Source organism: Hesperophylax consimilis, chromosome 16 (assembly GCF_061612785.1).
Source record: "Hesperophylax consimilis isolate HC1 chromosome 16, BYU_Hcon_1.0, whole genome shotgun sequence".
NCBI lineage: Eukaryota > Metazoa > Arthropoda > Insecta > Trichoptera > Limnephilidae > Hesperophylax > Hesperophylax consimilis.
In genome coordinates, this window is record NC_142851.1 from 32,197,361 (window position 1) to 32,212,877 (window position 15,517).

Consider the following 15,517-nt stretch of genomic DNA (forward strand, 5'->3'; position numbering starts at 1 on the left):
GGTAGATATTTAAATAATTTTCAAGAATAATCGAAGGATAATTTTTCTTAGCCGTTAAATGGAGAAAAAAGGTCACACAAAACATATTATAACAGTTATTTATTCACACATTGAACAGCTAGCTGTCATATACGCAATGTAGGTACATCTAAAAGACCGGATGGGTTTTTTGGCTCAACTTGACTTATTAACTAGGGTTACAATTCCTCTTCTGGCTGCCTCCTGGAACATGGCGATGATGGAGTCTACGACCTCCAGATCGTTGGGTAGGATTTCTTCAGGGGGCAGGACGAAGCCGTCTTCTCCTGTGTCACGGAGCTCGTATACGCATACTAGGGGAGGCTCGAACTCTTGCTTGACCCAGTCGATACTGCCACCACTAACCGGGTCTGGAACCAATAAAATATGTGTAAACTAAACCATGTAGACAATGCGAAAACATGCATCCCAATCTCAAAGATATATAATAGGATATGTCATCAGTCATCAGTGAAGAGTGCACCAAGACTTCCCAAAAAGTCCAACAGTTTCAATAATAGAAAACGTTTGTCATTTCAATCATTTCATTAGTGGCTGCCGCTGAAGTTTAATATTAAATCATAAATTATGCTTACAGATAACTTCAGCGATGTTTCCGCAAGGGGAGTAGATGGTTCCGTACCTCTTGGCAAGAGCGGCAATGGCAACTTGACCAATGGGGACCTGTCCAAAAAAAATCGTGTTTATTATAGGAACATACGAAATATCATAATGCAACAACCTTAGCAACAAAGGGGTTTATAATAATGAAAGATCTAGTTTTTGTCACCGTTTTTAATAACACATATATATGTATTTCAGAACCAATATTTCATTCAACAGGATCTAAACCTAAAGTATAGAATTATCCTGATGAAGGAACCAATAGTTCTGAAACCTGTTTATATTATCATATTTCATATAATATTTATTAAAACTGTATTACATTAAATTTAAAAAATGCCCCAACAGTACCCTTACAATAATTAAGTATGTAAGAAGTTATTTTAACTTTAATCTTAATACTTGATCTCATTAACGTGATGACGAGGCAACCGTGTTAACAGTGAAATTACGTACCATGGATTGTACTGTAATTTTTAGCATTCATTTACACCCCCCTTCCATCCACAAGCAAATGTTTCTAATAGAAGAGGTGTATAAATCTCATGTTATAAAATAACCAATAAAGAAGTTGAATGATTGGTGTGATGAACCGTGTTGCACTTCGTTTTCATTATTAGGCAACTTTAAGGATACATGTGTACACGTAGTGTCCAGAAAATTTTCGTTCAGTGTTGTATTTTATTATTGTACAGTGCCCCTCATAAGAACAGGGAGGAGGAATAGCAAGAACACCCCTACATCCGAAAAGCTTTGATGATATTGGAGTTTATCTTTAAAAAGTCCCGACTAGCCAAACTACAAGCTTGAACTAACTAAAAGTCTTATCCAATTAATCAAAATTGATTATCGTCCTCATGAAATCAAAGAGATTATAGAGACTTTGTAAAATAAACTCACAGTTTCGTTATAGTTGTCAATGTGATCCGTAGTGTTGCCATAGGGAACCATCAGATACTGGGAGTAGGAGTGGAAAGAGATGTAGCTGACCAGCTTAGAGCTGATGCTCTTGATGTATTTGGAGAGAGAAGAGGTCTCCACCTCGGAGAACACCTTGGGGCCTCCGTAGACTTCGGAGAAACAATCAGTGCTGGTCCCATTTTCTGTGAATATGAAATTAACGTATCATTTCTTAAAAAGTCAATGGTTGACAACATAGGTAACATATCCTTCTGTAATATTCACGCTTCTGCCTTTTTAAAGATTTCCATATTTCTTTACAGTTGATTTGAACGTAAAAATATGTCAATCGAATTCCAATTATTAGAAAAATAATAGATCAACGGAATTTTAAATCATTTTTACTGAAAAATGTATTGCTTTACCTCCCCAGTGGAAATCCCAGTTCCTGTTGGGATCGGCTCCAAAGCAGTTATTAGGGTATGGTGTCCTTGTCTTCCTCCACAGCCTATCCTGTTTAAACATATAATAAGTGTCGCGCCCTACGATCAACTTTGGTAATATCTGCCATTTTTTACGAAACTGAGGTAGTGAGGTAAAAATTAGATTCCCGAAAAAAACACACACTTCAAATTTATGAAAAGGTGAATAAGAAGACCGTATTGCAATGGAATTTTCATTTTTCTTACTAGATTCTTGTATGCCGGTGAAACGTTAGTATGGTTAAGCCGATCTTAAGATTATTCATTTACAATGAGAGTTCTGCATGTTAACTTTATCATTTTTTCAAATGGCAGAAGAATTTTGTCGTAAGTGAATGAGCTCGAACTTGGTCCAATGAAGTCGATTTTGGCCAAAATGTCAGATAGAACCTAACTTTTCCAAGGTCACCAATAATGTATAAAACACAGATCTCATTGGTATTTTATTGTACGTTACACAAAATCATCTAGTCAAATATTAAAAACATTTATGTTATAAAATGTTAATAGCGTTCTAATAATCTCTATTATTATTTTTATAAGCAATAATTGTTCGCCAGAAACACTCATCCACATTGAAAAAATCTCCTGATAAAAAATACATGACGTCAACGGGACACGAACCCGTGTCCATTCGATTTCCGGTCGAAAGCTCTGACCACTGAGCTATGGGGGCTTATTTCTTACCCGAGAAAATATTCAATATATGCTAGTGTTTCATTCAACAATTACTGCTTTTTACATTTTTTCACCTGAGAACAACCAACTTTATTTTTATATGAGAAAGGCATTGTAAGTGCTAAATCTCTCACTAGATGGCGTTGATACAAATTGTATACATTTTTTAGGTGAAATACTTGGACTTGTCAAATATTAATTATTATTTTTTTGATAAATTAATGGTTTAAAGACAAGATTTTATTTATGCATAGCACAAAGGATAACAATTATTTTTATAAGCAATAATTGTTCGCCTGAAACACTCATCCACATTGAAAAAATCTCCTGATAAAAAATACATGACGCCAACGGGACATTTTTTATCAGGAGATTTTTTCAATGTGGATGAGTGTTTCAGGCGAACAATTATTGCTTATAAAAATAATTGTTATCCTTTGTGCTATGCATAAATAAAATCTTGTCTTTAAAACATTAATTTATCAAAAAAATAATAATTAATCTCTATTATAATAAATTACTAGAACAAATCGGAAAGCATTTCTGAAGGGGGCTAAATTCAACTCTAGGACGTACTGGCATGATGATAATGATTAGAATAAATAACAACTTACATTGGTATGAGTGTATACATAACCATCGGGGTTCGTCGAGGGGAATATGTGCCAGTTAAAACTGTCAGCAATCTGCTTAAAGTCGGGGTTAGTGCTATTCAAGACCTCGTTTAACAAGTAAGTAACGGTGGCTGGCGATATCCATTCCCTAGCGTGGATGCCTCCTTCCAGGAACACTGTCTTCTTATCAGCTCCATTGTCAACCTTCACACCCTTGATCTGACGACCCTCGTAGGAGGAGCCTCCGATAATGACGGAAGCTTTTGAGTAGTTGGCTGCGAGACTGTCTAACCAGGAGTAGATGTCGGCGAGGCCGTAATACTTGTCCCATGTCATTCCAGTGCCAACCTCAAAACTTCCGACGTGCTCGGCCTTGATTTTTCTGGAAAAGAACGCGTGTTTAATTCTCACCTTTTTCTATAATTCGACCAACAGTTTAAATTTGTAGGTAAAATTTGTGTTCCAAAGAAAGAACGATTAGATGGATAATGATTGAGAAGTATATACTGTATGACGCATTAGTAAAAATAAGAAGAAGTCAGAGGTTCTCGGGAAAGTATGACAAGATTTAATTAATCAAATATATCCGTCGGATCATGACGAGAGTTTGTATGATAAATTAGCATATCCCGTGAGACGATGCTAACAAAATAAATTATTGGCGTGTTTGGGCGAAGACAGACTTTTACTGAGTTCCATCCTCTTAACAACCTGGTGAAGAAAAATAAAGGAAGGGATATATAGTAAAAATAAAGTAATGGGAAAAATCGCGAATGATGTGATGGTTATTTTTTTTAATTTGAAATTTAAAATGAATCCCTAATTCTAATCTCCAACTTACTGCTGAACGTCGTCGATGTAGACCTCTGGCTGCATGCCTTTTCCCTGCATAGTCGTAACGAATACTTTCTGGTTTTTTGGCTTTACCATGACGTCGACTGGGGTGTCGGACTTCTTAACCTCTGTCCAGAAGTCCAGCTCATCGCTGCCCTTGAAACTGAGGAGGAAGGACTTCTGCTCTTCGGTCTTGGGGTACATCCTGTAGACCTTGTAGCCCTCGTAGGACTCGCTGGCAGCGAGGTACACCGCGCTCAGCAGCGTCAATAATAATACGATTTTTACCTTTAAATATGATGAAGTTGTTGAAACATGATGTTGACATGTTAAAATTTGTCAAATTGGGGCTACACATAACCAAGGATATCAAAAATTTCCAGTATACAAAGTATTTAGCTATTAATTACCTACAATAACACTTACAATCTTTCGAATTACACATTTAAACGAAATTTGTTTTTACCTTGATTGAAATGAAAGATATTTAACAAGGAATATTTGTTATGAGACTGCGAACCGGTACCAAAAGTCGTACGATCATTTGTACACTTCAGAGCTTGAAGCTGGAAACATATCGGGGAGACGTATCTACCGGGGGAGCTGTATCGAGCGAGTCGTATCGGACGAGCACAGCAGGCATTCTCATACGATCATTCCGTTCATATTGAGCCGTCTATCAATTGAGTCGACTCTTTGAGCCGTACGAGAATATTGAGCTTGTACCGTGACTCCCTACTACTACTCTCTACATTCAACTGCTCTATATGATGATTCATCTTAGCATCCCTATTTAAATCTTATTAATTAGGTACGCTTACATTAATCTCCACATTCGTAATATGATTTTCCAGGCGTAAGAACGTGCAAAAAATCAACAAAAAATCGCTTGTCACCATCCTTGAACCATCCAATAGAAAAACCGTTGAAACTATTCCTTGATTTTTCGGTTAATTAAAGATGGAGCAATGGGTATTAATGGAGGAGGCAATTAACCCAAGCAAATTAAGAACTAGCAGATAAGACACTAATATTCGTTTTACCTAACTGAACCAATTCTATTTATCAGCTTGCGAAATATTGGAAACAACGGAGGTAAAATACTTAAGTAAGAATGTCACCATAGCACTATTTTGTTGATAAAATGCAAAACCAGTTATCAAATTCAAAAGTTTTTGATCAATAAATGTAAATAAATTCAGCTCGAACACTTACCATGATGGGACCATAAGTGTGAGGAAAAAATATGAACTCTCCCTATATATAAGACCGGAGTGTTCTGATGCTTCGAATGCGAAGAAAAGATATAAATCAATGTATTAATCAGTAAATATTTATTGCAGATAGGTGGACGTTAACAGTTTTTGTTAAATGTTAAAATCTGTCTGCAGCGAACTGATAATACTTGATTTACTACCAATAAATTTTGTTTTAAATCATTCGGTGAGGTTATAATAATTTTTGAAAATTTTTTTATTGTTTCCCTATGTATTGCAACTGCTGCGGCAGCAAATATCAATTTAATTTTTAGTTACCATTACAACGGTTTTACATACTGTTCTAATCTCCTCATTCCTACATAGTTTTACCGTACATATTATGTAGGTACATCTCAGACTATGCAAAAAAAAACCGTGGAAACGGTTTCTCTCTGGTTTTAAAATACAAAAATAAAACAGCATCGACTTTTTCTATTATACTTGGATATTTGAAATATTCTCGGATCAAGTAATTTATTATCTTGACGATACCATATCTTCCTGAAGCTTTTCCCACTCCTTTCGCTCACTTGTGGTAGCGATGAGTCGTTCATGAGCGAACCAAGCAATTGATGTAGCTCTTTTCTATGAGCCGTACTTGTACGACTCCCGGTAAACCATACCACGGCTCAATTGAACAGTTACTCTTTTTATCATGATATATTTTAGTAAAATAGCGCAATGAAATTTATCCTAGTGATAATTTTAAATGAATATCTAGACTTGAACTTTATGTTTCTCGTGGTACACTGGGAGCTGGAAGCTGGAATTTGGAAATACATCGGGGAGCCGTACCGGGGGAGCTGTATCAAGGGATTCGTATCGGACGAGCACAGTAGGCATTCACATACGCGTTGCAACTATAAGATTAATATGCTCTGACCACCATGACTGAGATGTAAATCTTATATATCAACAATAAATTAAAACTATTATTTTATAGGCTCAGCACCCGGCTAATCTTATCGGACTAAAAGATTTTTTGAATACTATCTTGATTGCAGAGCAATAACATAAATAATTATTTTAAGCTATAAATGTTGATTACCGTAGCGAAAAATCATTTAAAAGATTTATCGAATTGCCACGAAAGGATTGTGATAACTTCTGTCTGCAGAGTACTAATAAAACATCATTGTTATTAAAATTAGTATTGTATCATTCAGAGAAGTTATAGGGTTATGCGCACACAGATTTGATAACTACCTGAAACAGAAACAATCTTAAACGGTTACCTAACTAAACTAACTAACTAACCATCACGCCATTTTCCCGCAGTGGTAGGTAGAGAGAACGGACCGCCAAACAACTCAGACTTGGTACACACTCCGTCACATACATATATCATCTCATACATACACTTCTATTTTTCTGACTCTTGACATGGCCCGACTCAGGTATGTGATTCACTTCATCGTGTCATGTCGTTGCGTAATATATACTCCTTTCACTCCTTTCTTCGTTCATTCACTCCACATGCCCAAACCATCTTTCCGACGAGATCATGAAAATTCACTGCTATTTTTCTGGAATTTCTAAAACAATAAAGTTTTTTAACCAGACCTCCTAATATGCTTAAAATTTCCATTTAAATGTTAAAAATCTCTCTGAAGTATTGACATAAATAAATAAAAAATAATCAAATAATATCAGATTTCAGTATTTCTATTTTTGAAACTATCAATTCATAGTAGAATCCATTATAATAAAACAAATATTTTCTCTCTTTCAAACTTTTTTCCATTTAAATTTTACTGACCGTAACCAGTTTCAGTTCGTTTAGACTGGTACAAATTATTCTTAGTCTACGATTTATATACACAACATATTGGGGAGGGGGGGAGTTGTGATCTACAAAGTTTTTTAATCAATTATGATAATTACATTTGTTACTAAGTCGTTTTAGATTGTCGAATTTCTAATTATTTTGGTAATTCCAGTAGGCTAATTACCTTGGGTTTGTAGCTCACTTCAATATTGTTCAGGGAAAAACCTAACAAGTAATATAAATTATTAATGACCTAATTTTAATGTCAAATTGTTATTATATTTATGGAATTTTTTTGAAAGAATACAGGTTATTATATAAACTAAATAAATATTTTAAAAAGTGGAGACTTAGCAATTGATTCTAATTGCTTATTTATTACAAAGTTAGGCTCTATTTTTTTTAGTTAAGCGGGTAATTTCTAAATATTCTAGTCTATCCAGTTTATGACTTTTATTACAAGTATGGAGAATTTTAACGTCTCTGTTTTCATCAAACGAGTGTTTGTTTTCTAATAAGTGTGATGCTTTATTTGACAATTCGCCTTTGTCATTCACCCAGTTTGTAAAGTGTTTTTTTTTTTTAATTCGGGTTTTGAATGACCTCCTAGTTTGACCTATGTAATATGTAATATGATGAGCAATTAGCGCAGTTCACTTGGTGGTCCGAGTTTTCAAGTTATTCTCTCTTATTTTTATTTTTGATTAAAATTCTCCCTAGATAATTCACATTATAAAAAGTTTCTTTGCATTTATAATTTTTAGTTAATCTGAATATTTTTGTTGATATTTCGCCAATATAAGGGATTTTTACCCATTGTTTAGTGATATCTTTTTCATTTTTTTTCAAGGCCTTGTGAAATGATTGTTAATGTAAGTTTTTCATCCTTTTTTAAATAAACAATCAATAGTATCGCTCTTGTATCCATTGTTCTTTACTATGGTTTTTATAATATTTAATTCATCAGTATAATTTATGTAACTAGGGCACATGTAAACGTCTGTGAATGTGATGTCTAGATGTGTTGTGTATGATGTTATCATCTCTGTATGTTGGCTTTCTATAGATTGAAAATTACAATTTTTTGTCAATACGCATGTCAAGAAAATTTATATTATTTCATCCTATTTCCATTGTAAACTGGTTCGATTAATTAATTTTATTAATTTATTTTATAAAAAAATCTAATTTTCTGTGTTTTCTTGTCCAGATAATTAGAATGTCATTTACATATCGACGATAGAAGGCAACTTTTTAAATGGTTTTAATTTTTCGATATAATCCATGAAAAATTCAGCTAACACCGGGGAAATCGGGCTCCCCATGGCTATACAACTAGATTGACTGTTATGCTTACTATTGAATCTAAAGAAATTCTGTTCTTTCCGTGTATTTAGTAGTATTGTTATTTATTTACGTTTGATAAAATTAATGTTTATTTTTTCCATGTAATTATTAATAATTATCTTTAATTCGTTTGTTGGTATATTAGAGAAAAAAACTAACAACATCAGATGAAACTAAGGTAGCATTATTAGGTACTGTGATGTCTTTAATGAGGTCTACAGGTTGTAGGGAGTTTATTATTATTTTATTTCAAAATTTTGCTAATTTATAGGCAGTGTGACAAAATCACTTTAACATCTCCTCCGGCATCTAGCTCAGAATCATACTTAAATATATTGCTGTTCTTATACTTACCAATTCGTATGTTCTGCCTTCTCGCCAATTCGTGTCGCTTGGGTGGGGACTAGGGAGGTGAATTTAATTAAGAGCATCTAATAATTATAAGTCTCGATTTTAATAGGGTTTGTCAAGTGTTAATACTTAATCTAAATTATACTTAGATCTACTTACATCTATAACTTAACTAGTCGTCATATGGTTCGGATTACTTCTCCACTATTCACATTGTTATTGTTCACGGTTATTACACTGTTTTCACTGAGTTGGTTCTGTTCGTTGGCCTTAGTAAGGCCGAAGTCCTAGGTGGCAGCCTCTGCCGTTCTGCAGCTCAGGCCCTCCCGGCCGCGTCTGATCTCCGCACTTTCTTCGTCTCCCGCCCAACATTACGTCGCCGGGCGGAGGATAACACTTGAAAATCACTTTCTCTGACTCGACTGTAACTTCTTCATCCGCCGCCCAGCTTCACACCGCTGGGCGGGGAGCGCGTACTTCACCACCACTGCTGTCTCGGTCTCCTCTCTCTCCCGCCTCGATCTGGACTGTCTTTCTTTCTTGAGCTCGTAGGACCTGTCACCCTACCCCGCACTTCTCACTTCTTTCTTTACAACCCCCGTCTGTCAACACTTTCTTTGTCTTTGGGCGCACACTGCGGGACATACTTAGTTTAACGTTCAAATTTATTTGTGACGAAATTTGATTCGTCACAACACCCCCTTCGTTACAAAAGAAAATTATGGTTTCCTACAACCATAATTTTCTATTTCCCTTTTCCCATATGACAACCTTCTTAACTCTAAACATGGTAAATCTTAAATTATAAACAATTCAATATTCTAAATTTAACATTTCTTATCATTACTTATCCTCATCATTTTTTTTTCTCTTTTTCATCATATCTCATTTTCAACGACAATCCTTTTCGCTACACGCTCTTTCAAACCCACAACAAAACTCAAGTCAAAACATTTAGCCTATCAACATAAAATAACATGAAAACAATAAAAGTGACAATAAAACACATTAAAATCAACGATGAATACTAACACCTCGACTAACATAACACTTCTTATTTTAACCAAGCGATCCAATCCTCTCCAGACACTTGAGGATATAAACCCTTTCAATTTTTGTTTACAAATTTCTTCACAAGCATGTGACCAAAAACTAATGACAAGATTTTAAATGACAACATGAAATGACAACATAATTAATGACAATATTAATGACAACATAAAATTTTCAAAGAATCAGGATAGGGAAGGAGTTGGGAATTCATACCTACCACTTCAGTTTAATCTCCCCTCAGTTCTGCTGGCATGTCTGAAGTATAATAGAATTCCATACTTACATACGCATAACTCCTTATCAATACACCTTGATCACTTAAACCTAAACCTTAGTTGTACTTTGCAAAAGAGGCCGTTACTAATCTTTATTCACTCCTCATTTACCTAAATCTATTAACGCCTACATCGTCGATAACAAAAACAAGAAATCTGGTGTACATACAAAGTACATCTGAAATGAAATGAATGATAAAAAACTAAACAATATATGGTAACAGAGTTGTAGTGTATCTCCCGACCTGATACACAATGGAAAATTGAGCGCCAGATAGTTTCTATTACACGGAGAAACCACCAAAACCGGATACTCTGTCTCTCATTCAACCGCTTTTAAGATGCAACTTCAACATGTCACATTTTATCAACCCTGCTGGCCAATGCTTCAATGCATCATCCCATTTTATTTAAATTTTTCGCACTTTTACATAATTTACGGTCTTTTATCACGCGCGCAGAATTCTTTTCAGATATGGAGACGTTTAGGTACACACATACTAATTTCAACGAACGCGCGTATTTGTTCCACTCAAATCATGGAACGTTCAGTGCTCGCTTTTGTTTTCGCATTTTCGCTTGTGGACGCACTTCTACCAATACCGGTCTTTTATCACGCATGCAGACTATTCAGATATGGAGACATTTAGGTACTCTCATAGTAATTTCGTCAAACATGCATATTTGTACCACTCAAATCGTGGAACGTTCAGTGCTCCTTTACGTTTCCGTTGGCATTTCACATTTTTTAACTTGTGAACGCACCTCTACCAACACCGGTCTTTTATCACGCACGCAGATTACTTTTTAGATATGGAGACATTTAGGTACTCTCATACTAAGTTCATCAAACGTAAGTATTTGTACCTCACAAATCGTGTCGGTGGTAAGTGCTCCAATTCGTAACTAACGCAGTTCGTCATCACATTCGCACGCGCCCTTTTATTTTCTCATCTGCGCAGACTACTATCCGAAACATTGCGAGACTTTAGATACAAGCTAATGTACGGTTTCGCCGAACGAAGATATTTGTTTTTCTCAAATCGCGTTAAGTGAATGCGCCTAACCCTTTCTCTCCCCTCTCTATCGGTCGCCTTCTGCCATCAATTTTTAATTATCGGATTTTTACCGAACACATAAAATTGATCGAAATTGTGGTATGAAAATGAATTTCTCCGAATGACATATAGAAAATACATTGTTATTCTTATGCCGTTCATACACAGCAAATTTATATTTGCTGACTCAGCTCACCACAATCTTTAATTTGATGACCTTTGTCAATGGGACAAATAATATATGATCCTTACTCGGGGTCAAACACCCCTGCCTAAAACGCAACAAAAAATAAACTCCAATGGGTACCCTAAAATCACTATCATTAATACATTTTAACAAAAACAAATTAGCCACTTGACATCTCCCGACTTACTTGTTTTCTAAAAAATATAACATTCCTGAAAATATCTATCGGTGATGGGAGGATTAACGATCTCCAGGTACCTACAGTCCCAAATGTGTCAAAACGCCGAGTTTGTTTGATAATGATTTAACTGCCCCCCGACAAAAAATAGCACTTGACATGCATCTGACTTCATCACAGTACATTTGTTTACACTATACAAAAAACGAAACACCCAAGCAACGGTAACTCGAGACAAAACATGACATGAGCGAGAAAAATAACACAAAATTCAATATAAATTAGAACATGCAAATATTTACCTTTGTTCAGGGATGGGTTTTAGGAATGTCAATAACATTAGTGATAGATATAATAAAATATCTAAAACCGCTTCACATTGGGCGCCATTGTGACAAAATCACTCTAACATCTCCTCCGCAGCTAGCTCAGAATCATACTTAAATATATTGCTGTTCTTATACTTACCAATTCGTATGTTCTGCCTTCTCGCCAATTCGTGTCGCTTGGGTGGGGACTAGGGAGGTGAATTTAATTAAGAGCATCTAATAATTATAAGTCTCGATTTTAATAGGGTTTGTCAAGTGTTAATACTTAATCTAAATTATACTTAGATCTACTTACATCTATAACTTAACTAGTTGTCATATGGTTCGGATTACTTCTCCACTATTCACATTGTTATTGTTCACGGTTATTACACTGTTTTCACTGAGTTGGTTCTGTTCGTTGGCCTTAGTAAGGCCGAAGTCCTAGGTGGCAGCCTCTGCCGTTCTGCAGCTCAGGCCCTCCCGGCCGCGTCTGATCTCCGCACTTTCTTCGTCTCCCGCCCAACATTACGTCGCCGGGCGGAGGATAACACTTGAAAATCACTTTCTCTGACTCGACTGTAACTTTTTCATCCGCCGCCCAGCTTCACACCGCTGGGCGGGGAGCGCGTACTTCACCACCACTGCTGTCTCGGTCTCCTCTCTCTCCCGCCTCGATCTGGACTGTCTTTCTTTCTTGAGCTCGTAGGACCTGTCACCCTACCCCGCACTTCTCACTTCTTTCTTTACAACCCCCGTCTGTCAACACTTTCTTTGTCTTTGGGCGCACACTGCGGGACATACTTAGTTTAACGTTCAAATTTATTTGTGACGAAATTTGATTCGTCACAGCAGGAGCTGAATTATATGACACTACTGGTCTAACTGGTATGTTATTATTATGTACTCTTTGGTTTGGTTTTTGTGACGGAATGTCTGAAGATGGCTTTACAAGCTGAAACCGGTTACCGTCAATAAAATTAATGTGGAAAAATTTTCATATTTGTTTTATCATAATAAATTTAATAATAATTTTATTAAAATTAAAATGGTGCTCCACAGTACAAAAATAGTTAGTAAATATTTTTTAGAATAAAACTTCTTTCCCTCACGACGTTCTTTTTAATGGGGCTATAATCCCACTGATTCTAGGTACTTGGGACTCTTGTGTGAATATCAAATAAAAACAAAATTGCATTTTCGTCCAACTAATTACTTTAATCCCTTCCTAGAGGAGGTTGTATTTTAGCAACGCCGGGTAATTAAAGTAGAGAAGCCTTATTCTCAAGGGAGTCAAAAGCTCGACGATGAAACTTTTTGGCGAGGGAGTTAGTGCTTACTTATCTTACACAGCGGATGCCAGGAGCTTTTTTAATGCTGGGAGGTTTTAAGTTGACAGTTTTCATAATCTTCACACCTACAAAAAGCTGGAGTAAAAAAAACTATAAAAAGCTGTATATATATATATTTTAACCTTTTGAAGGCCGATACATTATTTTAATAAATTATCAAAAGTTCATTGAGACGATCAAACTTGACGTCTATTATGTAATGTATGTGCATTCGGAATCAGTTGAAATTATACATTTTTTACGGAAATTGTAATTAATTTATTTAACACCTGTAAGACTTTTACAAACATAATAAATTTCGAAAACAGCATTCAGAATAACGCATCAATACGCACATATAATAAATTTCTAAATTGTATAAATATGATATAGATATAACATATCAGTACACACATTTATAATAAATGTAGATATTTGTTTCATTGGTTCGCCCTAATCTAGAATATTTCTGCATTATTTGGTCTCATTCTATGATGTTCACATTATATTGAATGGGTACAGCATCGCATGGGAATTGCTTGGAGGTAAACACTAGAAAGATGCGATTACTCATGCGATGAATTTAAGGAAAATTAAATCTTTCTTCTTTTGAAAAATGTAGGAAGTACTTTGATTTCACCTGCATTTTAAAAATTATTAACAGTATGATTGACTCACCTACTCTTTTGGAACTTATCTCTTTTATTATCGCTTCCCGTAGATTTAGAAATAATGATTTGCTTTTCCTCAATCAACACTCCACAAATTATAGATATAATTCACCAATGTCCAAAATGACAAGACTAGTCAACTCAAGTCAGTACCTTGATTTTTTTGGTGTAAGCCTTAATGATTTTATCTTGATGAGGCAAAAGTCGTGAACTCCATTAAAACAGTATTCTTACCTTGACTTGACATTATCTTTTTTGTTTATGTGTCCTATTTTTGTCATAGCAATAATATTTTAATTATACTGTATTGTAACATTTCTCCTTGTATTAAGTTCGTGTAATACTTAATGTGTTGAAATTTGACATGATCCGTTAGTAAATAAATAAATAATGTAATACATTCCAAAAATTATATCCAATATTCAAATTTTATGTTCAATATTATAAAGTTTTCAGATCATAATCAGAAGAACGTAATTTACCAAAGAAAGGGTTTTTTTAGTAGAAAATTTTACACTTTAAAGCATTTTTTACAGGCTAAATACTATATCTTTATCTAGGCTTATAAAGACGTAACAAAAAATGCTCGAATCTAGCGAAGGCCAAGTTTTTTTTATAAAGCAACCATAGGGTGTCCAAGGGTAGATGCAGTCTACATTAGATGTGATGGAGGAGGTTTTGCCAGAATATGACAGTGGTGTGATTTGAGAATAACGCTTAGCTAATCATGTCCGGTTCTATACATGTAGGTACGAGTACAACTAAGACTGCATCGCGTTAAAAGACCCCATTTGCGATTGCGGCTAAATCACCAATCCTAAAAACACAGTGTGAAGGGGTGGCAGGCAGTGAAGGGGTTGAAGGAGGTAAGAGGGAAGGGGGTGCGGGTGAGTGTGAATAATTGGGGTGAGGCGGCCTTTGCAGAACGCCGTCTGTTATCGCCGCAAAGGGAATGGAAGAATTGCGTACGGTACCGGCCACAAGATTGAGACCGCAATATTTATTGTGTTTCATTAATTTTAGTTATTAAAAATATATATTTTTTAAATTTTATATAACACCACTAAAGATGTGAGTTTACTTTGTGGTATTATGGCATCCCTTGATTGGAAGATGTTGAAAAGAAGGAGAATGAGAAATGCAGAAGTTTTTTAAAGCAACTTTTCGATTCAGAATCGTGAACTCTTTTTACTTAGGGTCCTGTTGTTTCACAGAACCTGAAAAATTCATAAAACTTCAAAGACAAAAATCAATTTCTATAAATTTTCTATTTTGGTTCAAACAACTGGTCCATATTGGAGTTTGACAGAACTTGAATAGAACTTTCAAAGAATTAACTTTATCTTTGAAATTTGACAAATTGAATTGAAGTTCTGTGAAATAAGTGGTTCTAATAGGGTATTTTTATTTGAAAAAGATATAATGTTTTAGCACATTCTGTATTTTTTAAATGAAATAAACATAGATTGAGTACTTTGCACAAAATTAGGCTTTGTCACGGATAGGGGGGCTATGAAAATACATTTTTAATCATCAAAAGAAATTTATAACTATGTTGTATATTACTTTTACTCAATATTT

General features: G+C 35.1%; 2 protein-coding genes across 2 annotated transcripts in view; one reads left to right on the forward strand and one right to left on the reverse strand.

Moving 5' to 3' along the window:
- The window catches only part of LOC149417041 (protein turtle homolog A-like), a 1,249,058-nt gene that overhangs the window by 1,000,614 nt on the left and 232,927 nt on the right, over positions 1-15,517 (forward strand). The window lies entirely within an intron of this gene.
- On the reverse strand, positions 175-4,793 carry LOC149417046 (zinc carboxypeptidase-like). The gene is made up of 7 exons (XM_089641258.1): positions 4,746-4,793; positions 4,158-4,438; positions 3,317-3,698; positions 1,968-2,055; positions 1,543-1,745; positions 615-702; positions 175-389 (listed from the first exon to the last, which is right to left on the reverse strand). The coding sequence occupies exons 1-7, from the start codon at positions 4,791-4,793 to the stop codon at positions 175-177; spliced, it is 1,305 nt and encodes a 434-aa protein (XP_089497384.1).